Genomic DNA, 27,442 nt, shown 5'->3' on the forward strand with positions numbered 1-27,442 from the left:
AAATACAGGAAGTAACAAATGTACATTTCAATCTATATTCAGACATCATCAGTTTTTTCTCTGGGGATGGACAGCATTTTTCATCGTAAGTACTTCAGAGTAATCTTGGATCATTGTATTGCTGAGAATAGCTAAGGCATTCACAAGTTATCATCAATAATATTGCTGTTATTTTGTACACAGTACATTTCACTTTGCATCAGTTCATGTAATTCTCTCCAGGTTTTTCTGAGAGCATGCTAATCATCATTTCTTTTTTTAAAATGTTATTAATTTATTTATTTTTAGTTTTTAACATTCACTTCCACAAGATTTTGAGCCCCAAATGTTCTCTCCGAAAGATGTATTTTTTTAAAAGAGAGACTTCTCGTGCGCTGGGTCCGGCACACAGCGGATGGCTTTAGTAGTACCGGGGGTGGGGGGGGGGGGTTGTTGACTGATTACATCCTCACGGCCAATAACACACACTGCAACACTCCCGGAGCCCCAGGCTCTGCCCCCAGCCCCACAGCCCCTGCCACCCTAGGAGACTGAGAAGCTCCAGTTGTCAGTCAGGCTCCGGTCCCGCCCCTCTCTGCCTGTCAGTCAGTGGCTCTGGCCACACCCCTCCCGACCCGTTAACTGGTCGCTTCGGAACAGCTGACCCCGCCCCCTCCCCACCATTGGTCGACCGTTGGCATTTTCACCTCCGAGGAGAAGGAGCCGGAGCCGCGGCCTCCTATCATGGACCTTCCCGGGAGGCCGGGGCCCAGCGAACCCCGCCTACCCCCGCAGCCCCCACGCCGCCCGCCGCACCGCCCCCGCAGCCTCCGAGACCTGGCGCTGCTGGTGGCCGTGTTGGGGGCGCTGCTGGCCGTCGCCGCCCGGGGCTATGTGGATTACCGGGAGGCCCAGGCCGAGGCGCTGCGGGTCAGGCCCGGGGGCAGGGAGCCATGGGGTGTGGGGGAGGGGACCACGCTGGAGCTCCTTCCTCCTCCCCCATCCTCTCTCCCCTTCATCCCCTTCCTCCTCCTTCTCCTCCTCCATCCCTTTCCCCTTCTCATCCCCTTCCTCCTCCCCATCACCTCCCCCTCCCACCTCTTCCTGCCTTTCCTTTCCTGCCTCTTCCCTTTCCCCTGTCTTCATTCTGGTTCGTCTGTCTTCTCTTGGGTCTCCTTGCCTTTTCCTTCCCCTCTCCAACAGCCCTCTCCCCACAGGGCTCTTCAGCTCAGTCCCTGACCTCTGAACCACCCTCCCCTTCTGTTAGTCACAAATTCCCTTTCGTCTTAGATGCCTTCTCACCTCCCTTCCATCCTTTGATGATCCTAGTGAAGCCTAGCTTCGTCCTGAAGATCCACATCCTCTTTTCTTTTACCTGACACCAAGGAATCGCCTTTTCCCCAAGACTGCTTTCTGACACCTTTCTCCTTTAACATTCACTCCCGTCTCATCTAGAACATCTCGGCTGTTATCTGTGGGACCTTCAGTTCTCTTCTTTCTCCCTTCATCTCCTTATCCACTCTTCCACCTGCCTCCTGCCAACACCTTGGGCTTAGTTACAGTTTCTTAAACACCTCAATTCTCATGAGCTGTCTGTCCAGTCAACCTCAGCCTTGCCCAAAAAAAAAAAAAAGAGAAAGAAAGAAAGAAAGAAAGAAAGAAAGAAAAGTGGTCAAACCTTACCTAACCCCTTTCTCCTGCCTCCAGGAGAAAGACTCCAGCCAACGCAGTTTGCCTCAAGAGTAAAACGTCCTAACTGTGTCTGATCCCAAGGCAAGAAGAGCAGCAAACTAGGCCTGTTGTTGTATGCTCAGCCCATCTTTCTGTCACCTTGTTCTGATGCAGGAGGCCGCACAGAAGTTCCTGGGGATGGATGGATTCTTTCTCTTCTCCTCTCTGGATTCAGACAGAGACATGTACATCAACCTTGAAGAGTTCAGGCCTAATGCTAAGAAATTGATAGGTACTTGGGAGTCACTAGGGGCTGATGAGGAAGACCCTGGTGGAGAATTGGAGTGACTTGTTCGTTTCCCCATCTGAAAAGAAAAACCCCATTTCTACTCACAGGTCAAGGCGAGGGTAAAAGATAGAATTCATTAGAAAAGCTTGTCTCATTAAAGGACTGTACAAACATCAGGCATTATTAATGATCATTATCAGTGATGACAGTGGCAATAATTAAGTAACAGGCAAACCAATGATCCCTCAAATTCCCAGAGCTTCTTTCTTCCCAGACTTTATTTTGATCTTAGCTTTTCTCACAGGTTAGGGTTTCAAATATGTTCCGGTGTGCCTTCCTGCCACTGTGGGTCACAACCCATCTTCCCCTTATCTTGTGTGACTTTTGCCCACGTTCTAAAAATCCTTCACAGGATCATAGAATTAGAGCAAGAAGGAATCCCAGAGGCCAGCTAGTCCAGTTCCTCATTTTGCAGATGAGGGAACTGAGGCAGAAGGAGGTTAAATGATTGCTAGAAGTCACACAGTACCAGATTTGAGTAGATTCTCAACTGAAGTCCTTTGGGTCTGCCCAACTCATTAGAGCTCTTCCTTTAAGATATTCTTAACCTCGTCTTGTGTTTTGTACCTCTGGCAATCTGTCTAAGTGTATGGTCCCCTTCTCAGAATAATGTTAAATGTATAAAACAAAATATATAGTATTACAAAGGAAACCAACTATACAAAAGTACAGTTAACAATATTTTAATAAGTGAGAAGACTCCCAGTTATAAATAATAGCTAGTACTGATATAGTACTTTAACATTTGTAAAGCATTTTATAAATTTTATTTCATTTGATACAACCCTGGGAGGTAGTTGCATTATTATCCCCATTTTACAGATGAGGAAACTGAGACAGAGGTTAAGGGACTTACCAAGGGTTACATAGCAAGTAAATGTCTGAGGCTGAATTTTAATTCGAGTGTTCCTGACTCCCAGCCCAGCTCCTAATCCACTGTATCACCTAGCTGCCTGCTTTATGAACCCCAGCTTTAGCTCTCTTGACATTACTTGGAACCAATGGGAAACAAGGACCCTCCATTAGTTATCCTTCATTCTCATTATATGACCACACCATCTCTTCTTGTTCATTGTTTTGATCACATATTTATGCTGTTTCTCCTACAAGCCTGGCATTTGACCCCACCGTGCATCTCTCTGTTGCCTTGTAAGTAGCTGACAACTTGAATATTCTTGAGATGGTGGTATTCCATGGTTCAAAGCCATATAGGATCACCAGAAAAACATTGACCATTTATCAAAAGATGATCTGTGCTTCAAGGAAAAGCTTAGGGTCATTAAAAGCACTGGGCAATTTCCCAGATGCTATCCAGCCTGCTTTCTTTCTTTTCAACTCTGGGTCATTGCCCCAGTTAGTTGTCCAACAGCAGTGTCTGACTAAACTATATGTACTAAGAGTTCAGTTCTGTGACCTATCTCTATCATACTCTGAACAATATGCCTTCTTTCTCTATTTGGTTTTTGCAGTGTTTTGGGCTGGACTCTTAAATAATTCTGAATCTCATAACACTGCAGTGTTTGGGAACAGGATGCAGTCAGCAGAGTGTCATCCATAAACAGGAGCATCTAGGAGATTTTCACCGTTTATAGGCCTTGCTTTTCCTTTTGGACTCTGAATTTAACCTCCATGAAAATGACAAACACTTAGTGACAAAACGCTGTGTTACGTTTCATTAGATAGCCAGGTAATTACATAACTATAAAGTTATATGGTCTGCTTTCACATTTTGTTAGCAAAAACATGTCTGTTCCCTTCTCATATTTTCATCAAGGATGCCCTCAAAATGTGTATAGAGTATTCTCATGAAGATTTTGTAGACATAGGAAAGTAGACATATGGGTCAGTAGTTACCATCTTCTTTATCACTTTGTAGTAGTCATAATGTCCAGGGGTTGCTTGGTTGTTTTAAGGATTTGGTGTCCTCTCAGGTGCCTTGAGAAACAGTCTTTCAGTCCCCTCAAGATCTGTGTCATCTTCAGTGCTCTGGACAGACTTGGTCTAGCCCAACTGCTCTTTCCATCTTTGTTTTCTTTCATGTCATTTCCACCTCCCTTACAGCATTGGTGAGAACTCAATAGTCTGGCTTAATTAGGCCTCCAAGTTTTCTTCTATTGTTTGTCACTTTTATAAGGTGATACTGCTCATAATTTACCATCTTCCTCTATAAAATTTTACAAATGAATTTATATTCTAAACAAATATTGCTTTTACCTTCTATATTTCTCCTCTTAGAAAGGAAATCACACATTTACTGGCTGAGATTGTTTCTAAGCTTTTTTAGCCTCTTTGCTCAGTGACTGATTTATATTGCTTAACCATCCTTAGAAAATAGTGATAATCTGTGTCAGTGACTATTGTTTTATCTGTTTCCCATGTTTTAATGTCAGTTGTTGATTTAAAGAGGTCAGTTTGGAGATGTTTTAATTGTATGCAATAACTTCTCATTTGTATTCTATTTATTTGTTCTCAATTTTGAGTTTTGCTCTAACAGACCAATAGTTTGACTAAATACACAGCTAATATGGAAATGTCTCCCATATAAGTCATCAGTCATTTCCTATCTGCTGAGAAATCAGCTTCATTTTTTGTGTGTGATGCTATTCAGTGCTTACTATGTCCAACACTTCACAACTTCATTTTTTAAGAAAGTGTTCATAATGCATAGGGGGTGAGGCTTTTCCACACACTGTATGCTTTGGGCTTCTTTTATTTCTTAATCCTGAGCCACATTTTCTATCACCCTTTATACCCATATTTGCATAGAATATGTTGAGTATTAAAATATATGTTGGTTTGATTTGGAGGGTCTCTATTGAATTCTGCATAGTGTTTCTTTGCCTCCTCACTGTCTACAACAGATTTTGGCATATAAGTTGTAATTCCTTCATGGTGGTCTTTTTGCAAATACTCACTCATGAGCACTACAATAAGAGATGACTAGGCATCCCATGAAATAATGTTTCATGTTTCCTTTGGATGGATGATAAGCCAACTCCTTTGTCTCTCCAAGAAGAACTTTTCAGATATCCTCCATTTAAATGCAACTTCCTTTTGTCCTTTGCTTTCATTTGTATTGAAGTGGCCAATATTGATATGATTCAATTCCTCTGGAAATGATCATTGGTTGCTACTGACAAGGACCTCCCTTTCAGAGTACCAGCAGTTAATTTATAGACAGTCCAAGAATGGTGTGGTTCTTAGTACATTCTGCCCCTATGCCTACCAATCTGCAAAAGCAGAAGTGGGAGGGGAGAGCATATCACACTGAGGGCTATTTTTAATATTTATTTGTCATATGGGTTGTGATTCTCCCAAAACTGATCACTTGTAACCAGAAAGGGGTAATGAGCCTTTCCATACATGGCTGATCTGGCCTTCAGGTAGAGGACATGCATCCTTGTCAGTAGAACCTCCCCAAGCTTGTTCTCTTCCAACATACATTGAAAGCCCAGGGTCACCTTGACACCCCGATGAGGCATTGGAGTATGGCTTTTATAAACAACAAATGCTTTCTTAAATGAAATGTGTACCCAGATATAGACAGCTTCATCCTCTAATTTCTGAACATTTATGCTTTTAGAAATAGTATGAGCAGAAATACAGAACTGAAAAAGAACCCCAGGAAACATCTAGGCTAACCCATTTATTTTATAGTTGGAAAAATGAAGTTTAGACATGTAAAAGGACTTTCCCAACATCATATAGTTAGATTGTTGGTGGTAGTGCTGGGATTAGAATATGATCATTATCATTCCAAAACCCTATGTAGCAAGGTGGTATAATGGACAGAGCGCTAGAACTGGAGTCAGAAAGACCTGACTTTGCATCCCACCTCAAATTCCATCCTACTGGTGAGTTGGCCTGCCTCAAGTCCCTCTCCACTCCAATTCATCCTCCATTGAGACACTAAAGTGATTTTCCTAAAGCACAGGTCCAACCATCTTACTCCCCCCTGCTCAATTCCAATGGCTCCCAGTCACCCCTGGGAGCAAATACAAAATGCTATATATCGACTGCTTTGTGTATATTTGTTTGCATATTGTCTCTGCCATTAGACTGTAAGCTTCTTGAGGTCAGGGACTGTCTTTTGCATCTTTTTGTATTCCCAGCATTTAGCACAATGCCTGTCACATAGTAGTCCCCCATGAAGTTCTTGTTCCTAAAACAACTCCTAACCTCCTTGCCAGGCAGAGAAAATTGTCCCCATTTTACAATTGGGAAAGCAAAATGGGGTAAAGAGTCAAGTCCAAGACCTCGTCCCCTCCCCATGCAGTTCTCTGTCTGTGAACGTTCCTTCTCACTTGACAGAGAGGGATTCTCCATAGGATAATGGAGAGGGGAAGAGAAATACTTTGTCCCTGGTACTAGAAGAGATGGCACTGATTCTGTTAACATGTCTGTGTTCCCACAGCAGTCACCTCTGTCAGCATCCTTGAAGAGGAAGTGTCCCGGAGCTCTCCACTTGACCTCAGTGAGGAGAAATTTTCTATGATGGCCAGATTCCAGCCTCTGCTCCCAGAAACTATGTCCAAGAGCAGAAATGGATTCCTGGGGGTAAGTCTGAAGGGAGGACTGGGTAGTAGTAAGCTGAAGAGGCCATGTTACAGGCCTGTGAGGTCTCAGAGAACAGGGCTTGTGAAGTATCTATTGTACCCTTCCATCCCAATGCCAAATTAGTCATGTGATGGAACTGAGGCAACCTGAAGTAGAGCCATAAAGCTCCCACACTGAAGAGTTCTCTGTGTTTCTTACCCCATAGTATATGGAAAAATTGCTCTGTCCCCAAGCCCCCACCTCTGTTTTCCCTACCTGGTCCCCCTTTTCTCCTTTCAGAAGGTCTAAATATGAAGACACTGTGCAGTTCTCAATTATCCATGCCTCTAGAGTTTTGGATGGTCTGGAAGTCCTTTGAGTTGACTTGGAGATGCATTATGCGATTTTAGAGGGAGAGAGCCAGGAGGAGAGGCGCAAAATTCCTTCTCTCAGATAAATATTCAATGAAATAACATTTCCTGAGCACAAATACAAAGTAAACAGAAAGGATTCCCTTCTTTGTAATATTTAACTCAGGTTAACAATGAAATGAATTCAGCTCCAGACAGAATGCCTACATAGGTTCAAATCCAACCTTTGGCAATTATTACTATCTACCTGACCTTGGACAAGTCACAGCTGCCAGAATTTATGGCTAACAAAAAGCAGTCCTGGGCTGATTTCCATAAGCCCCTCAAGACACCTTACCAGACACAGCTCCTTACACATGATATTAAATACACATAATATTAAACTCATCTCATAGGGAACTCTTTGCCCGGCTCACTTACCTACCTACCCTTCCTTACCCCCAACCATAACTCCAGCCTCAGATGAAGTTTCCTCAATCTCAGTGAGAAAGGAGAGATCCCTTATCTTCTCAGGAAAGGGGAAAGAGAGAACACCTGAAGGCCAAGAAACCAAAGGCTCTGGAGTATTTGGGCAGCTTTAAAAATAGCTAAGCTATGAGGTGTGATGGAATAACAGGGTTTTAAGTCATTTTCACAATTACCAGCTAAGGACTCAGGCTCATTTCTGGGATTCTAGCCTTGGGTGGGTAGGCAGGCAGCAAGCATTTAAGTACTTACTTTGTACCAGGCATAAAGAAGGACAGTTGCTGCCTTTAAGGAGCTTAGGAGATAATGTATAAAAGAGAGGTTAAAAAGCAATGGGGGCCTGAGGGATACCATGTGAGGGGCCATGATTGCCAGGTCCATAGAATGAAACATGACTGGCCAGGGCCCATCCTCAAAATGTAGGCCTCACAAGAAACTCAACAATTGGGGGTGGGCGAGAGTGCAGAATGGTGGAGGGATATTCCAAGGTGAGAAGGTTCCAGATGTTAGGGAGTTTCTAGGGTGAGAAGGCAGCTAAGTCATGGTGGTAAAGACCAGAGAGTCAGAAGCACAGCTGGGAGGGAAATGAAACCTTGGGAACATAGACATCCTCCAATTTTTCTTCTCCCCCTCAGCAGGATGGCACGGAAAGAGCCTGATCCTAGGGTAACAAGGGAGAGTATATAAGACATGACTTAAAAAGTTCATAGAATAATAGCTTTAGAGCTGGAAGGTATTTTAAAGGGTATCTAGTCCAGGGGTGAGGAAACTGCGACCTTGAGGCCACATGTGGCCTTCTAGATCCTTGGGTGTGGCCTTTTGACTGAGTCTAAACTTCACAGAACAAATCCCCTTAATAAAAGGATTTGTTCTGTAAAACTATACATCAAAATGAATTAACAGCAGTACTGCTAGCTCTTTTTGTGGTGTCCAAGGATTGGAAATTGAGGGGATGCCCATCAATTGGGGAATGGCTGAACAAGTTGTAGGGTATGAATGTAATGGAATACTATTGTTCCATAAGACATAGTGAGCAGGCGGATTTCAGAAAAACCTGGAAAGACTTACATGAACTGATGGTGAGTGAAGTGAGCAGAACCAGAACATTATGCACAGTAACAGCAACATTGTGCAATGATCAACTTTGATACACTTAGCTCTTCTCAATAATACAATGATCTGAGACAATTCCAAAAGACTCATGATGGAAAATGCTAACCACATCCAGAAAAAGAATTATGGAGTCTGAATGCAGATCGAAGAATACTATTTGCTCTCTCTTTTTTTTAAATTTTTCTTTCTTGTGATTTTTTTCCCTTTTGTTCTGATTATTCTTTCACAACATGACTAATGTGGAAATATGTTTAATATGATTGCACATGTATAGTCTGTATCAGATTGCTTGCAGTCTTGGGGAGGGGGGAGAGAGAAAAATTTTAGAACTCAAAATCTTATAAAAGTGAATGTTGAAAACTATCTTTACATGTAATTGTAAAAATACTATTAAGTAGAGAAAAAATAGAAATTGGTAGATTTAAAAAAAAACCACAGTGCTGCCAAAGAGCAAAGAAAGAATCCCTTTTTTATCTGAAGTATAAGGAGATTGTGAGGTGCAGGCACCCTATGAAAGACGCCTCAGCTGGCCTTTCCAGTGTTACCTCCTCCCATTCCTCACTCACTCTGCCCTCAGTTTATTCCCTATACCTTCTCAACTCTGTACCCTTGCTCAGCAACATTCTTTTTGCCAGTAATATCTTCCCTCCCCCAGATAACAAGACCTCAAAATCAAAATCTTCTTTGCAAGCCTCTATGTGCCAGTCAAAGAAAGCATCCCATTTTCCCTTTTCTCCTCTTAAGAGGTAGTTGTAAATTTAAGGCAAAAGTGAGCGAACAACCACTGCTCAGTTAGCTTCACTTGTTCTGAGGGTTTAGGGTGGAAAAAGCCTGCGCACCATTTCGGGGACGCACTCAATTTCTCCCTTACATTTTTCAGTTGTCATTCTAAGTATTTTTTTTCTTTAACTACACTAACATATCTGAGAGGAATAATAAATCAGAGAGAGTGGAACTGAGGGAAACTTGAACTCACTTAAACTAACCTGTCCATTGGAACAGACAGGGAGAGACAAAAGAAGGAGAGGTCTACTGGGGACGTCCACTGTCCCTCCTATGCCATAGCCTCTTCACCTCATAAAGCTCTGCAGTGAGGGCAGTCAGTCTTAACAGGCATCGAAAACCAAAGCCAGAAATACATAAGGAAAGGAGGGAACAGACAACAGACCCTTTTGCTGAGGGTCTGCAAAGGTTCTTCAAACCTTAAAAGTGATGTGAAGGGCAGCTAGGTGTCGCAGTGGATAGAGCACCGGCGCTGGAGTCAGGAGGACCTGAGTTCAAATCCAGTCTCAGATACATAACACTTACTAGCTGTGTGACCCTGGGCAAGTCACTGAACCCCATTGCCTAATCAAAAAAAAAAAAGTGATGAGCATACAGACAATAAAAAAGATTTAGGCAACGGTTCAGTGAAGATAATAATGGCAGCATCCTCCTTCTAAAAATCTACTGGCACAGAACAAAACCAGGTCAGCCAAATACAAAACAGAACAATTCCTCCTAATGGAAACAAGTCAACTCAAACAGAATCATAAAAAAACAAAGAGGAAACAAGATTTTTTTTTACCTACCTAAAGAAAAAATAAATAGGGGAAATCCTATGCCTCAGAAAGATACGGAGTTTACAGTCTCTCCTCAGTCATACATCCTTGGGTTCCTGGCCAATGTATCAGTTAAAGATCATGGTCAACAAGGACCCACGACTCAAAGTGTCGAGTACAAGTCACTAAGAAGAAACTTTATTGATATTACAAGCTATGGTAGAAAGAGACACCAGCTGTTTCAAGAGAAATCTCTGTAAACCATCTCTACAACATACATAGAAGAGAGTGAAGAAATAAATACCGAGGATGGATAGGCTGAATTACAAATTGTTGCCAGGTACAAGATTACAACATTCCATATAAGGGGAGATAAATGGAGTGTACAGTTTTCAGATGAGGGTTTATAATATCTTAGAGCCTACTTTATCACTGTGAAAAGGAAAATCATGATGATGATATATTATGAAAGTCTTAGAGGTTTGGATTATCACTATGTATTTTCTTCTGACTGTTTTCTTACAATGGTAACTTAGCTATGCAAGCAGACCAGACCAGAGATTAATTCTAAACACAAGGAAAGGAATATGATTTACTCAATGCACACTGAGATGGAAGCACATTCCAAAATGGAACTCATGGCAAGAGAGGGGAAATATAGGCCCCTTTCTCTTTGCCTCCATGGGGAGAGGGAAGAAGGATATATTTGAAAAGGAAGGCAATAAGAAAACATTATCGATACAAACCAGATTTTAAAAAACTGGTTCCCAGAACTGAACACAATATTCCAGGTATGGTTTGACCATAGCAGAGGACAGAATGGCTCTCACCTTATTCCTGGAAGCTATATCACCTGAACTTTTTTCTCTGTCACATCAGAGTGCTTACTCATTGAGCTTGCAGTCCACTAAGACCCTCAGAACATTTTCAGACAAAATTCTCAACTACCTAACCGTGCCTTTCCCATTCTGTATTTATGAAACTAATTATTTACCTCTTCTTTATTCCCATAGCACCTTATTTATTCCTCTCTTATACACAAAATTATAGTTCCCCTACTGGACTATAAACACCATGAGAGTAAAACCTCTGTCATATTTGTCTCTGCGTACATTCCTATAATAGGAGATAAATCTTGTAAAAAGATTTGTTGAATCAAATTAGTCTGAACAGTAAGCACTATAGGTGTCCAGAGAAGGGAGCGGTGAATGTGAAAAAGTTCCAGAATATTACACATCTTGAAGGATGGGTAGGACAGATATAAGAAGAGGAGAGAGAGAAAGATATTCCAGTGAGAACATGATAAGCAAAAGTATTGAAGCTGTGCTATTTTCTTGGGAAAGTCCATAAGCCAGTTGGGCTGCAGCAGAGAATAGATACGGCATAGAATTAGGAGGTACGTCTGAAGCAGGTAGGGACTCTAGACCGGGTGAAAAGCAAGCAGCACCAAAGCCAGAGGACCAGGTGCTCAGCTCTCACTGGGTGGGCCAGCGGCAAGGCCCTCTCATCGAGGGCCCTTGGGAAGAGGAACTCTCCGTCTATTCTGGGCTCTTGGGTAAAAACCTTGGATGAGTTCCTAACCGTTTGTCAAACCTCCCCAGTAGTTTGTCTGTTCCTGCCTGAGTCTGCCTCTAATCTTCACCGCCTCTTCTTCTACACCACTCGCTCTCGCTTTCTCCTAGGTTTCTCCTCTCACTCTCTCTGGACTTCGAAACTGGACTGTCCCTGACGAAGTGCTCCGCCTGTTCTCAGCCCGACAGTTCCTCATCTTCCTGCCACCAAAGGAGGATCTGAAGCTGGGTGAGCCCTGGTGGATTATCCCCAATGATCTGAAAGAACATCTCTCTTCTGATCGCTTCTATCCACCAAGGTCCAGCCCAAAAGAGGTTAGAAAAGACCCCAGGTCCCTAGATCCATCCCTATTCCACTCCCTCAAATCTCACCAAATGATCAGCTTGATATTCTTGCCTCAGGCCTGACCCAGCCTACTTCAGATCTAACCCAAATGCCTCAGGTCTATATACCCAGCACTAGGTCTGATGCCCCAAGCCACAAACCTCAACTCATCTTTCTACACCAGGAGTCTAGAATCTATGGATATGAGAATCTTTGCTTTGAAAGGCTGTATGCTTCTCTCCCCCAGCTCCCTATATCTTCTCTTGAACTTGACTCCTTGATAATTCTTAGAGACTTTGAGCCTACCAGGTTCCAGATAACCACTTTCCCACCCCAGGGACCAAGAGGAGAGAAGGAAGCCTCAAGTCCTTTCAGGAAAAACTCAATTATCCCGCTCAATTTGAAGGGAAAGAGTACAGAGATAGCATTTTGGCCCAGTAACCTATTTCAGCCCCAGGAGAGGAGATGACCTTAAGCTGGCTCCCAAAGTAATTGGGCCATTGCCTCCCACAGGACTTGATCTATAAACTCCTGAGCATGTTCCACCCAAGGCTGTTTGTGAAGACCCGCTTTGGCCCTCGAGGTACAGTGGCCTGCCTTATGGCCACCAGTGACTTCTACTACACCGTGGCCTTCAGGTGAGTACTGCCCACCTCCAGTATTCCAGATTGGGTAGGTCAGGGGCTAGAGTGGTGGTCATGAACAAAGGGACAGAACCCTGGGATAGAATCCAGAGCAGTACATGGCATATCAGAGAAGAAACCGAAATTATCCCTCAGTTATCGGGGATGATTTTCCCCTCTGGGAAAAGAATATCAAGATCTCTTCCATCTCTTGCTATTCAGGGAGCCTCTAGTCACTTGCACAAGAACAGGGTCCAGAAACAAGCTATTTTGTATGTCATACAAATGGCATCTCTGTTAAGAGATTGGGTATGAAGTTACAATAATTGTCTCAAAATGAGTTTAAGTCCAGTCCCTGAAAAGATTCAGGATTTCCTACAGTTTGCAATTTCCCAAACCTTCCTGGTCCTGCCTCAAAAGTTTGTGGCAATTGAATTATTCAATGAATCTGCCATCCCACCAAGTGAAGCTAACCCCTATACTCTTTTAAGCAGTGGTTGTTAACCTTTTCTGTGTCATAGACACCTTGGGCAGTGTGGGTAAACCTCTGGATTCCTCAGAATTACATTTTTAAATGCATAAAAACAAAATACGTTGGCTTACAGAGGAAAGCAATTTTATTGAAATACAATTATCAAAATATCTTTTAAAAAACAAGTTGATGGACTCCAGGTTAAGAACATCTGCTTGAAGGTGTGTTACTGTAACTTTCTGAACCATTAAGCCACAATATCCAACCCTAGCTTCCGCTCCTCTATTTTGTTTCATCTGTCTCTGTTAGAATCTAAGCCCCTTGAGAGCAAGGGCCATCTTTGCTTTTGTTCTTGTGTTCCCATGGCTTTGTACAGAGTAAGCACTTAATAAATGCTTTTTCATTCATTGGTTCAAGCACAGAATAAGTGACTTGTCAGATGCTTTGAAGATGTCTTGGAGCCTTTTGGAACACACCCAAATGGCCTAACATGGAGGCACTCCTGAGGGGCCTTGCCCGGATTGCCCAACAGGGAGTTGTTCCTCATTCTCTGCCACATGTGGAAGTAGCCTCCTTTGACTGGCTACCCAGAACAGGGATTAAACCTGGCAAGGTTGTCTGCTGGTAACTGTCTTTCTATCTTGTGAGTTTTCCTGCTGCAGTGACAGGGTAAAGACCATAGTTCACTCACAGCATGGGCGCCATGAACTGAATGGGGAAAGGGGAGGAATTCCTTCCCCTTCTCGACCTCTCTTTTAACCTAGCTCTGAGAAATGGGTCTGGGTGTATTTGCTTCTCTTGTGTTTCATTTGCCCTTTTCAGTTTCAGGTACCAGAGGGCATCCCCACAGGACGTGGGAGTTCAAGCCATGGCAGCCTTGAAGCCAGGATGTTAGGCAGGACGTTGCAGCCAACCAGCCTGGCAGGGAATCCTAGAGAAGCCAGGTCCCATGAGGATCACCACTGGCACCTGAAACTGAGTACAAATGAAACAGAATAGAACAAAACATCCCCAGGCCTATTTCTCAGCAGTTCTTCCTTTCTCACCCATTCAGTCCATGGTTTCCACATGTACTTACCCCCTGGTTTCAGCAGGAAAGAGCATAGGAAAAAGCCTAAGTCAGAAATAGGCTACCAGCAGCAACCAGCAGAACATCTCAGCAGTTTTAGATAGCCTGCCTATGCTGGACAGCCAATCAAAGAGGCTACCCCCACCTACCTGTGGTAGGAAACACAGAGCACCTCCATGTTAGGCAATCTGATCAAGTCCCCTTAGCAATGCCTCCATGGTAGGCAATCTGAGCATGTTCAAAAAGCTGGAGGAAAAAATCTGGATAATCTGTATCATTTCCTTCAATTATCAACTGACTCAATCTGACAGAAAATGAAATGAGGTTAGTCGAGTGGGGCTAATTCTTGGTGAATCCTCACCGTCCCTCAATGATCACCGCTTCTTTTTCAAGATGTTCAGTAATTAATACTTTGAAATAAAAATATATTTTAGGATTTTTCCAGAAATTGAAGTTAAGCTCTCTGGCTCACATGAAGAATCTGTCTTCCATGTTTAAATTTGCTCTTTTTCAGTCTTCCTGCTGCACCCCTCGTGTTCTATGCCATAATCCTTCAAAGAGTAATGACAGTAACTCAGGAATCACAGCTCTCAGTTCTTGCAGCATCCTCCGATGTGCATCTGGGCCTGGTGAACTGAATTTATCCAGAGCAGATAGTATACTCTTAATATCTCCCTACTTATCTTTTTGTTTTTCATTTACCCCCTTGGGGCAAAGGACCTTTGCTCTCCTTGGCATATACAATTCTTCCAAACAGTTACAATCCACAGAAAATCTTAACACCTGGTTAAATCACTCCCAGCCAGCCTCTTCAGGGAAGACAGGAAAGGAAGAGCCTGTCCCATCTGCAGACAGAATTCTCAGCCAAGCCTTCTTCTGGAATCCATTCAGAGAAAAGCCGCCAGGATGGGCAAGGGATTAGAAATTGTGCCATAAGAAGGCCGGCTGAAGGCACTTGAGCTGTTTGACCTAAAGATTTAGTGAGGACATTATAACTCTGCTGTAGGAAGAGGATTTGGCTTATTCTACTTGGCCCTATAAGGCAGAGCTAGGAACAAAGGTGCCAGTTGTAGAGATGCAATTTTACTTGATATAAGGAAAATTTTCCTAATCCTTAGAGCTACCTTCAAATGAACTAGTTTATCTCCAAGGTCCGTTTCCACACTAATATTCTATGGAGGGGGGTTTCTTCTATGATTCTTCAAATGGAGGTTGAGTGACTACTTTTCAGGGATGAGATAGAAGGGAATGGATTCAGGGCTGGTTTGAATTTGATGCTTTCTGAGGGCCTTCCCAACTCCGAGATTCTCTAACTTTATCCTTTCTGGCCACAGGATCCATGCTGAGTTCCAGCTCAATGAACCACCCCTCCTCCCCTTCTGGTTCTCTCCAGGACAGTTCACTGGGCACATCATTCTCTCCAAAGATTCCTCCCATGTCCGTGACTTCAAGCTCTTTGTGCCCAATCACAGGTAGGTTACATAGCCCCTCTGGGGCAATTCAGCCAAGGGAGAGAAACCCATCAGATACACTGCAGGAGTTTGGGACCCTGACTTGTCCTAGACAGTAGAATGCTGTCGCTGTCATTTTTAAGGTTCCCTTCCTCATTTCTCAGAAATGCTCTCCTGGGAGGGATCTGGAACCAGCTGCTTTGGCAAGGAAGAAACAGTGAAGGGAGCCCACAGGCACAACCCTAAAAGCCCATCTATTCTTCTGATATAGCCTAGGAAAGGCAAGGATAGTTGCTTCTTACCTTGGGAGATCAAAAGCTCTCCAAAGTAACAGATCTAAAGATCACATGTGATAGTGTCCCCTCCCTATGACATTCTCCCAGCTTATCAATTCCACTCACTTAGAGAAATCTTGTTTGTATATTCCAGACTTCAGGAGTCTTATGGGTAATAGCTTATGGGAAATGGAAATAGAAGAGGGAGAGAGGTATAGTTCAGGCCCTGGCAGTGTCCTTGGACAACCTCTGGACTTACCCTTTTACTCTTGAAGGAATTTTACTTACCCAAAACCCAGCTTTCCTTTCCATCAACAACCCTCCCTCTTCCATGGTAAAATCTTGAGACAATCATTCTAGTTTGTCAGACTTCCAAGTCTCTATTTGTCCTCCCCAATTTCCTTTCCAGGTTTCTGCCCATCTTGAAGCCATCCATCCAGTAGTATATCCTCAGCCACTGCCTTCAGCCCTGGCACCATTGAAGTCATTGATGTAAGCTAACCTCCCTTGTTTGCACTCATCAAAACTTCATATACACTTCTCTTATAAGGCCTCTAAACGTGGAAATGGAATGGCTTTACCAGTATGAAGAAAATGGCAACTCCAGTAGCGAATTGGACATGGATATTGGCTACCTCTCTCAGGTGTGTGTGACCTGGTGCTTGACTTGGACAGGACTTTTCTACAGTTCTGTTCTATCCTACCCTCCAGTCTAGGGGGTTCCTTTGATTATAATGCACTAGGAGCAATGTTACAGACAGGAAGGTGATGCCACCCAATTCACAACTCCCTGCTGGCAATAGAAGAAAAGAATAACCTGAATGTTATTGTTATTATTCAGTTGTGGTTTTCTTGATGAAGATACTAGAATTATTTGCCATTTCCTTTTCCAGTGTGTCCCCATTTTATAGATGAAGAACTGAGGCAAATAGAGTTTGTGAATTGCCCAGGGTCACACAGCTAGTAAGTTTCTAAGGCCAGATTTGAACTCAGATCTTCCTGACTCTAGGCCTGATGCTCTATCTACTTTGCCTCCTAGCTGCCCCAGTGTAGGACTCTACAAATATACTCTGTGTAAAAGTGAATAATGGCTATTCCCCAAGAAAAAAATCCGCTTAAGATTTAATTCCTTGAAAAGTCATAGCTTTGGTGTCAGGAGGCCTGTCCATCCGCTTACATTCCTGTTCTTTTGGTAAAATGCAGCTTTGGTCCTGGGGTTATTCTGTTTCTAGGCAATGGCAATACCTAGGACTTTAATAATAGTCAATAAATATTTACTGAGTGTCCACTGTGCTAATCACTGGGATACAGAGATGCAGAAGAAGAGAATCCCTGCCCTCAAGGAGCTTAGAATCTTAATGGGAGAAGACAATGCACAAAAGGAAGCTGAACAGGGTGAAGGGAGGAGGTATTCAAAGCAGGGCCTTGATGGAGAAGTCATCATTAAATGGAGGTTATTTATTTATTGTGGCTCCACCCTCCAATAAGAGGGCCAGAGGATAATGAGTAGCAAGGCTGATTCAATCTAACAGGACGATGAGGTTTTCCCAGTGATGAGTTTCCTGGAGCATGATGTACAAGTCAGAAAAATTCCAAAACAGTGTAGTTATGGGAAATGAGCAGTTCCTAGCTCACTAGCATTAAACTAGTAGAAGACTTTTAAAGTCTCCATTAAAGACCTACATAAACTTTTATTTTTACTTAACCATAATCCTCATCCTAAAATTGGAGGAATGTGAACAGATTCATTCCTAGACATGACAGCTCAAAGCTTGTTCTGCTCCCATGTTTCATTATTTCTTTCTTCCATTCTTCTACTCTTCAGTGACATAGCTCCATTTCCAAGGGTCCAGCACAGGCATTTCTCTTCTAAACATTCCAAGATAGTCACCCCAAGTTAGGATGTCTCTTCCCTTCCTCTAAGCCTTCCAAGCTCCCCCTTTCTGTGTACTGGCAGCTGCCAAATCTTATATGTTCCTGACTGTGGCACCTCAGTACTTGATCTCTTTCTTTTTGGATGCTTGTAGCATTTTGTCTGTGACCTGAAGGTTCTAGATTTGGGCCATGATGCTCTTAAAAGTTTTATTTTGAGGTTTATTTCAGGAGGGGGCCAATAGATTCTCTTTCTATTTTCACTAGGCAGTGTTCTTTCATGATTTCTCAAAATATGATGTCCAGGCTCTTTTTATGATCAGGTAGTCCAATGGTTTTCAGGTAGTCCAATGGTTTTTAAATTATCTTTTCTTGATCTGTTTTCCAGGTCAGTTGTTTTAGATGTGAGATATCTTACATTTACTACTATCTTTTCAGTCTTTTGACTTTGTTTTTCTATTTTATGTTCTCTTCATGGAATCATTAAATTCTGTTTGATCCATTCTGGTTTTCAAGTAGTCTGTGATTTGGGTTAAGTTTTGTACCTCTTGTATTAAGCTGTCAATTCTCCTTCCAGTCTCTTCCAAAGTACTCATTTATTTTCCAATTATTTCCTCTAGCATTCTCATTTCATTTATAAAATCATTTTTACTCTTTTTAAGCTCTTGCTTCATTTATTCTAGGAAATTATAGTTGACCTTGCATCCAAGCTGTGTTTTTCTTTGAGGCTTTTCTTATAGATGTTCTGAAATTATTTTCATCTTCTAGGTTTATGTCTTAGGTATCTCAAAGGAGATGATATTTTTAATGTACCTATCACAGTGCCTGTACACAACAGACACTTAATAAATGTCCTTTCTTCCTGAAAGTAGGAGGGTTTTTTTTTTAAGTTTACTCATTCTTCCAGCTATACTTCTTGAATTGGGACTTTGTGTTAAGGTCAGATCCTAAATCTTTAAGGAGGGAATATCTGGGCCTTTTTTGGTCTTGATTTGCCTTCTCTGGGGTCCTGCTACTTTTTTCTCTGGATATTGAATGCTGTGTTCTTCAAGAATCTCTGGGGCAACTCAGGCCAGGGACCTGCAAACTTTTAGTGTACCCAAAGTGGTATGATCTAGGACAAAGTCTGATTGTTGCCCTCCTGTTCTGAGCTTTACAAGCTCCTGACCGTAGTTTAGGTCTGGGTGATACAAATGTAGGCTTGCCCTCGGTTTGAGTTCCAGTAAACTGCTGATGGCCCCAGCCTCTGTCTACTAGCTAAAGCGATCTATCTGCAGGTTCACAACTACAGAATTACAGGCTTCCCCTTGGTCTGAACTATCTGACCTGGTTACTTGGCTGTTGGCCTCAGACTGAGCTGCAAGTTTGCAGTCCGCTAAAACCCTCAGATCTTTTCCATGTGAATTGATATTAAGTCATTCTTTTCCTATCTTGAATTTGCATAGTAGATATTTTTAATCAAAATGTGGACTTCACATTTTTCCCTATTAAATTTCTTCTTCTTAGATTCAGCCCAACAAGCTTTCCTTTTGAGCTCTTTTTGAAAACTGTGTCTGTCATCCAAAATGTCATCTGTCCTTCTCAGCTTTGTGACATGTGCAGATTTAATGAATATGCCATTTTTAAGTGATTATGCCTTAATTTAAGTGATTGATGAATTGAGTTAAATGGCAAAGAACTCAGCATCCCTGGGGCACTCTACTAGACTTCCCTTTCCACTAACATCAACTCATTGATTACTAATTTACCATTTTCATCTGGTCTATCAACCAGTTATGAATCTACCTAACTGAACATATGTCTAGCGCATATCTCCTCACCTTGTCCACAAGGATAACATGAGAGACTGTCAAATGGTAAGCTGAAATTTAGGTAATCCATAACCACGGCATTCCATTCCTAATCTAAATAACCCAAATTTTTTTTATTCTGTGTGTGTGTGTGTGTATGTGTGTGTGTGTGTGTGTGTGTGTGGCAGTTGGGGTTAAGTGACTTGCCTAGAGTCACACAGCTAGTGAGTGTTATGTGTCTGAGGCCTATTTTGAACTCAGGTCCTCCTGACTCCAGGGCCGATACTTTATCCACTGCACCACCTAGCTGCCTCCAGTATATTCTAATATTTTTCCAAGAACCAAAGTCAGGCTCATGGGCCTAGGTTTATAGGTTCCATTCTCTTCCTTTTTCAAGTTAGAACATTTGCTCTTCTCTAGCTATGTGCTACCTCTCCTGTTCTCCTTGGTTGTTCCTCTTAACCTCACTGTATGCATTCTCATTCTCTATGGAATTCCTGTGTAGACATAGAGTTCATTGAATCAGTAAACATTTATTTACCACCTTCTATTTGCCAAGCGCTGTGCTAAATTTTGGGGATACAAAGAAAGGCAAAAACAGACCCTTGCTCTCGAGGAGCTCACAGTCTAATGGGGGAGACCACATGCAAATGATTATATACAAACAAGATACAAATTGGAGAAAATCAACGGAGAGAAAACATTAGCATTAAGAGGCATTAGAAAAGACCCTTAGAAAGTGGAATTTTAACTGGAACTTGAAGGAAGCCAGGAAAGCTAGGAGGGAGAGATGAGGAGAGAGATTTTCCAGTCTGAGAAAATGCCCAAAATAGGGAGATGGAAATGATTAAAGAGACTAATGTCACTGCAATGACACTGTGCAGTGTCAGAGCACATGGGGAAAAGGAAGGAGAAAGAAGACCAGAAAGGCAGGAGGGGCTGGGTCATGAACACCAACAGAGGATTCGACATTGGATCCTGGAGGTGATAGCCAATTAGATGGCTAGACCAAACCTTGACCTTCATTCAACTCCTGCATTCTACTTCTTACTCTAGGAGATCAGACTCTTGGCTTTGGGGCCATAAGTCCAGAAGGACTCTGGGAGAAAGGAACACTTTTAACTTTAATGAGAGGTGCAGAGGTAACCTAGTGTCCTTCTCCTGGTTGCTTCTGCTGCTACTGGTGCAGGTCAAGGTCACTGCCCTTGGTAGACAAAGGCCCACCTTCAGTAGGATGAATTGTTCATCCATTAATGAGGACAAGTCTGCACTGAGTCCTCCATATCTTACTCCCTTATAACCTGCAATTCGTCTGTCAGTCAGTTAGTAACCACAAAGCGCATATTATGTTCCAGGCACCGTGCTAAATACGGGGGAAACAAAGAAAGGCAGAAGCGCTGCCTCTGCTCTCCATGAGCCTACGGTCTCATAGGGAAAAGAGCATGCAAACAACTATGTGTGAACAAAATATCAGCGGGCTAGATTGGTGATAATCAGTAAGGAAAGGCCCCAGAATTAAGGTCGGTTGGTTAAAGCTTTCTGTAGAAGAAAGCATGACTGTGCTTGATTCATTGCTGGATGAAATGAGGGATATGCTATGGGGTTAAAGCACTGAATTTTCTCTGTTCAAAACTAATTGGCTTGTATGGGGAGCCACTTGGGGCTGTAGCACCATTTTCATCTAACCACCCAAAGTTAACTAATCTAGGCTCTTACATCTGTAGTTAATGCAACTACACAGTCATGTTTGGATCCTTTTCTCTCCTTGAGTGTGTCAGATTGACTTTCTGTCAACATGACCTAACCCACTCACACCTCTGCTCTCCTTAATCTGATTGCCCTCTGACAGTGAGAACACATCTCCTCCCTCTTCTGCATCCTCTCAAAGAGACTGGTGAAAACTTAGATCATAGGAACCAGTCAGGATAGGGTGCGGAGTATCAGTTCCAGAAAAATGCTTCTTTCTCACCCAAAGATGAATCTGTGCTTAGACCATAACCAGAAAATTCACTTGGGATTTCTAGAATCATCACTGATTACTTCTCTTCTCAGATGGAGCTGGAGTCCTGGGGACCCTCAGTATTAACTGAGATTCACAAGAAGGGCAAAATAACCTACAGAAGACCTTGTGACCAGTCCAGCCAGCTTGTCCTTGAGGACATTGTGTGGCAGCAGGAGATAAGCTGGGAGAAGGCAGCCTGGCAGCTAGGAGTTGCCATGTATCCCTTCTTGAAGGTAAGGTCATATAGAACAATTAGAGGACAGAATCAGTAGGAGCTCCCCAGGTTGACCCTTCTAGGACAAATTGGGGAGAGTTGCTAGGGCTGTTGGCAAGGAGGACAGAAGCTGGGGGCAAAAAGTGAGATTCAAGGTTTTTAGAATTCTAAGGGGGAATAACGGAGGGGATGTTTTTTGATTTGGGGGAAAGTATGCAAAAGGCACCTCATGTCTTTCTGTTACTCTCGACACCGAGCACTAGAATAGAAGATATGGGCCCTGTCAAAAGCCCTCATTTCCTTACTGACCAGCCATCTCATCTCTTTGGGATGTGTCAGCTTCCTCAGGTAAGGAAATTGGGGGCCAAGTTAGTACTCAGAATATATACAGATGGGAATCCTTAGGCCCTCTGTAGGAAGTCACCTAGAATAATAAAATTATAGAACACAAGACTTGGAATCAGCCTTAAGGGTCATAGTGTCTCCACCTAATCTATGAATCTCCTGAATGACACCCTCCTACCAAGGGTTCTCAGACTCTGTTTCAACACCTCCAGTGGCATTTCACTGTCCCTGAAGTAATCCATGCCATTTTATGCCAGTCTTTCTATTGAGTCCAAACCTGCTTCTAATTACCATCATTGATCCTAGTTCTGACTTAAGGAAATGGGCCTAGTCAATCTTCCACAAGACAGCCCTCCAAAGAAACTTGTGGGCAGCTATCAAGGCTACTATTCAATCTTCTCTTATCGGTAAAACATCCCCAATTTCTTCAGCCATTCCTCATGTGGCATTGTTTTCCGTTCCCTTATCGTTCTGACCACCAATCTCTTAATGTGCTCCAACTTGCCAATGTCTCATTTAAAGTGTGGCTCCTGGCCCCAAGAACATAGAGGTGCTATACCTTCCTTTGTTTTAGACATTGTAGTTTCAAACAGCTTTAACTTTTATTTACAGCAACAGAATTCTCTTGATTCTTTGAGCTGAAGTAAACTAAACCCCTGTCTTTTTTTCACATGAATTGCTGACTATTGTTTTCTCCATCCTATATTTGTATAGTTTATTTTTTAAAATCTAAGCATGTGACGTTATACTTTGTCTCTAGTAAATTTAATGTTGTCAAATCTGACCCATCTTTTTCACCTGATTAACCCTTTTCAGTTATGCCATCCTTCCCATGTTTGTGTTGCCTGCTAATCTGATGACCGGACCTCATTTAACTGCACATATCTCTCCTCTCTGGTCCCTAAGACCGCCATAAAACACTTTGTCAAATGACTTGCTAAAACCTCAATACATTAAAGTGTATAGCGCTCCCCTGAGTCCACTCCCCCCCAGGGACCTCTATTAAAAGAAAATGAAGTAAGGCTGGAATCATTTGTTCTTGGTGAACAACTGTCAACTTGTGATGGGGCTTTTCTTTCTCAGTGCTCACCAACCATATGTTAAATAATCTATTTTAGAATTTTGCCTCCGGCTAATACCAAGCTTATCTATGTAGAGTTTGCAGAACCTATCTTCTTTTTCTCATCAAAAACCTGGACAGGTGGTCTCCAGTTTTCCAGTACTCCTTCCATTCACCACGTTACCTCGAACATCACCAGCAATGACCCCTGGATCACACCTGTGAAGTTTTTTTCTGTATCTTAGGTTGTGCTTTATCCAGGCCAAGAGACATGAACCAACATTAATCTATTGAGCTGCCCACCCCTTTTCTTTCTCAAAAGAATCCTTTGCTATTGTATCATCAGAACATAATTTTTAAGAGGCTGTCCTGCTTTTCAGCCATCTTTTCTTATAGACTCTCTAGGAATGACATCCTAACTATTTTTTCTCTACAATTTTTTAAATAATAAATTTGCTCTTTATTTTAGCAAATAAACTTTTTTTCCCAACCATTCGCTACCTTTGCTCCTATTCTCTTGCTGCTGAACAGAGCTGGAGAAAAATAAAGCTTTGTTTACTGGATCAGTTGCAGTTTTTTTAATATAATTTCAACTGGGCCCTCTCTCCAACAAAACAATCCTTTTATACTTGTTTTCTTCTAACTTTCATGACATTCTCCTTAATAAGTTTCTCCTCCCCAACTCCTGCCCTCATACTAGGGGATTTATATATGTGCGTGCGTGTGTGTGTGTGTGTGCATGTATGTATGTATATATGTATATATGTACATACACATATTGATGTTCCTCCAAACACCCTAACCTCGTGATTCCTCAGCTCACTTGCCGTGATGTAGTCCTCTACCTCAGCTGATCTAAACACAAAGATGGTCATACCCCTGATCTTGCCATCACCCACAAATGCTCTGTTTCCATGTTTCTGAACTCTGAAATGTCTTTATCTGATCGCAGTCCTGTCATTCTATCTCTCCCTCTACCTTGTAATCCCTAACCCTGTTCTTCATCCACACCGTGCCCTCCAGTCTCTTGACCCCTTAGTTCCTTCCCAGGCCACCACTAGCTGCACCCTGCTCCTCCATCTTGACCCTTTGTGAATCAGTTCAACTCTCCATTGTCCTCCTGTCTCAAGTCCCTTGCTCTTTCTACCATTTCTGATTTTGCCCTGCCAAGCCTCAGCCTTGGACTACTCCCAGAGAACATGGGGGATAGTAGGTATAAGAAGAATGCAAAGGTAGGAAGGGGTCAGGCTGCTGAGGGCTTTAATAGCCAAAGAGAGGGTTTTATAAATGATCCCGGAGGTAATAGGGAGCTATTGGAGTTAATTGAATAGGGGGAGGGAGTAACAGGGTCATACCTTCATCTTAGGAAGATCAGTTTCATATCCACGTGGAAGATGGACTGGAATGAAGAGAGGCTTAAGTCAGGGAGATAAAAGGCTATTGCGATAGGCCAGGCATGAGGTAATGAGGGACTGCATCGGAGTGCTAGCAGGGGAAAAGGAAAGATAGAGGAAAGTGGGAAATAGATGAGAGATGTCACAAAGGTAGAGTCAACGGGACTTGTGAACAGATTCAGTATGGGGCTGGGGATGGAATGAGAGAGAGGAAGGAGTCAAGGACGCCACCTCAGTGTGTAAGCCTCAGTGACTGAGAGGGTGGTGGTGCCCTCAACAGTGAAAGAGAAGTGAGGAGATGAGGGGAAGGTTTGTGGGGAAAGATGATGAGTTCCGTTTGCACATGTTGAGTTTAAGATGCCTATAGGATTCCCAGTTGGATCTGTCAAATAGGCCGTTGGGTATGTGCATCACCTTCTTTCTTTTGACGTTACCACCCCACCCTTTTATTCATTTTTTTTAAGGCAGTTGGGGTTAAGTGACTTGCCCAGGGTCACACAGCTAGTAAGTGTCAAGTGTTTGGTCTGAGGACAGATTTGAACTCAGGTCCTCCTGACTTCAGGGCCAGTGCTCTATCCACTGCGCCACCTAGCTCCCCCTACTGGTTACATCTTGGCTCACACATAGGATCCTCAGGAGATAAGTAGGATGATCTGGTACTTTCATCTCTTTGAGGACTTGCCACATTTTGTTGTAATCTGCACAAACAAAGGTTTCAGTGTAGTCAACATGCTGTATTTTGAGCCTATTCCATGCTCTCTGCCGGGGGTGAGGATCACCATTAGTCTTCCAGAATCATGTTGGTCACTGCACTGATAGGAGTGCTTGAGTGTTCCCATCAACCTTTTATTCTGATCTCTCCCCTCTTCCCTTGGGTTACTTTCTCCCACTATCAACCTCTCAGCCTTGATGTTGATCACTCATTGCCTCTTCAGAACATTTTCCTTCATGAACTTCCTTCTTCTTGAATAATTTCTTCCATCTACTCAAAGAGCTCTTTATCCTCACTAAAAACTGGAGCCTAGACAGGTACTTGTCAAGCCCAGTCACCTTCTCTTTAAGTGAGGAGACTTGTTTGCACTTCAGAGTCATAGGCCTAAGTGGTTTCTTTCGGGAGAAAAGATCTAACAGGCCAGTGAGACAATTGCCTTGTTTTCCCTGCAGCTGTACTGGAGGGTTACAGTTCTTTGCAGCATCCCCTGAAAACTCCAGTGTCTGACTACTCCCAACCAACTGCCTTTTTGCTGTGATGTGCATATTAGTACTACTGGCTCTGAGGCTGGAGCCAGAGTCTAGCATTTCCCTCCTGGGCCTGAAGAGGCTTTACCCTCCTATCTCCCAGGTCACCTACTTGCCTCTTATCAAAGCATTTGAACAAGCCAGGACTGAAAACAAGCTGGTACACTCCATCGTGCTCTGGGGATCCCTGGATGATCAGTCCTGTTTTGGTGAGGAGTCTCTGGGGTGGTGGGATCTAGAGGACTGGGCAAGTGGAGAGAGGAGAGGAGAGAGAGGAGGAGGCTGTCACTGTCCCCCAACATTCTCTCAAGTGTAGCATCCTACTGTTGGGAACAGGTCCTGGGCAGGGTCTGCGAGACATAGTACTGGGGAATTCTTTCATCGTCACTCTTCTCAAGAACAGTTTTATCAGCAGCTGGTCTCAGGTGCATGAGCTGCATGAGATTCAGGTGAGCAAGGGGCGGGTTGCTGACCGCTCAGCCACAGCAAGCTTTTGGGAGGTCTGTCAGCGCAAGGAGCTGAGAAAAGAGGTTCGTATCCTCTTGTTTGCCTCCAGAACAACCAAGACAACGAGTCTCACAAAAAGTTGGCTGAACTCCTCCTGGAGAAATACAACTCCCCCGTGAAGATGCTTCTCTGCCTGCCCAATGGGACTGTGGTTTGTGCCTCACCCCTGCCCCCTCTGCCTACCCACTTTCCACAACCTCCCTGTTGATTCGGTAAATGCTCATGTTGATTTTGCAGCTACTATTTGCAAAGGAAACAGGATATACTTTCTGTGATATCACATGTGTCAAGGCCTTAAAGGACGGGTAGAATTTGTTAATATATAGGGGGACAGGCAGTGTATTCCAGGCAGGGAGCACTGTATGCATCAAGGTGGAAATGAGTATATGTAGAAGGCAGTAAGAAGAGAAACCTGGGCAGATTGGCTGAGACTCTGAAAATCAAGGAAAGGAGTCTGGGTACATGATGTGATTGTAGGTCCTTGAGCCAGAGAGTGACGTTGTTGGCAGGGTGCCCCTGATGACGTCTCTGGTTCTATCCCTTCCCGCTCCCCTCTAGTGCCTCACTGGAAGTGTTAGTCCCTACCCAAGAAGAGAGGAAAAGAAGAACGGAAGCTGAGGAGGGGGCCAGGACGGCCAAGAGCAGGAAATAGATGCCCTCTACCTGGCTCAGAGGAGCTACCTAACTGACACATCACCCATGATTCTCTCAAATCTGATCCCTCTTCCAGATCCACTGGCAATCATCTCAATTACTAATAAACACTTATCAGGCACCTACTATATGCAAGGCCCTGTGCCAAGGACTGGGAATACAAATGTTTGTTCAATTGAATTTCAGGTCCACGACCTAAGTGCTGATGATCTGTACCAAGTCTCAGAGGAAAGGAGTAGTGGACTTGTGCACCCAGCAGTGGTGTATAAACAGTTCCTGCAGGAAGGACTTTTCCGAGCTCAGCCCTTTCTTCACAGAAAGGCAGGAAGTTTCTTTGAAAGGTATTAATGGGCAGAGCAAGGCATTCACTCATAGGCTGGGGTCCAGAGAAGAAACAAGTCATAAACCTCAGTGGAAGCCCAGGAGTACCTTTGCTCAGTTGACCCCTACTGATTATCTTCTCTGATATCTACAATCTCCCAAGACACATTTTCTTCCAGAACTTGAGTTGGTCTGAGTCACATCTCTAGTAGCACCTCTGGACATTCCACCCA

At 43.2% G+C, this 27,442-nt stretch overlaps 1 protein-coding gene across 1 annotated transcript; it reads left to right on the forward strand.

The window, feature by feature from the left end:
- The first annotated feature begins 723 nt into the window (after nt 1-723).
- On the forward strand, nt 724-27,148 carry LOC114045088 (selenoprotein N-like). The gene is made up of 12 exons (XM_027864930.1): nt 724-909; nt 1,825-1,942; nt 6,414-6,556; nt 11,708-11,911; nt 12,435-12,559; nt 15,420-15,557; nt 16,362-16,455; nt 21,526-21,708; nt 25,831-25,936; nt 26,064-26,176; nt 26,284-26,385; nt 26,793-27,148. Exons 1-12 carry the CDS (start codon nt 724-726, stop codon nt 26,850-26,852), a joined length of 1,572 nt encoding a protein of 523 aa, XP_027720731.1. The 3' UTR covers nt 26,853-27,148.
- The last annotated feature ends 294 nt before the right edge of the window (nt 27,149-27,442 follow it).

Source organism: Vombatus ursinus, unplaced genomic scaffold (genome assembly GCF_900497805.2).
Source record: "Vombatus ursinus unplaced genomic scaffold, bare-nosed wombat genome assembly UNPS02014777.1, whole genome shotgun sequence".
NCBI classification, from domain to species: domain Eukaryota; kingdom Metazoa; phylum Chordata; class Mammalia; order Diprotodontia; family Vombatidae; genus Vombatus; species Vombatus ursinus.

What these genes read in the sequence shown, in the direction of transcription:
- LOC114045088 (XM_027864930.1), top strand. Translation starts at nt 724, where the DNA reads ATGGACCTTCCCGGGAGGCCGGGGCCCAGCGAACCCCGCCTACCCCCG. An exon ending in TACTACACCGTGGCCTTCAG is followed by an intron (nt 12,560 to 15,419) that starts GTGAGTACTGCC and finishes TTCTGGCCACAG; the next exon opens with GATCCATGCTGAGTTCCAGC. An exon ending in ATATTGGCTACCTCTCTCAG is followed by an intron (nt 16,456 to 21,525) that starts GTGTGTGTGACC and finishes TTCTCTTCTCAG; the next exon opens with ATGGAGCTGGAGTCCTGGGG.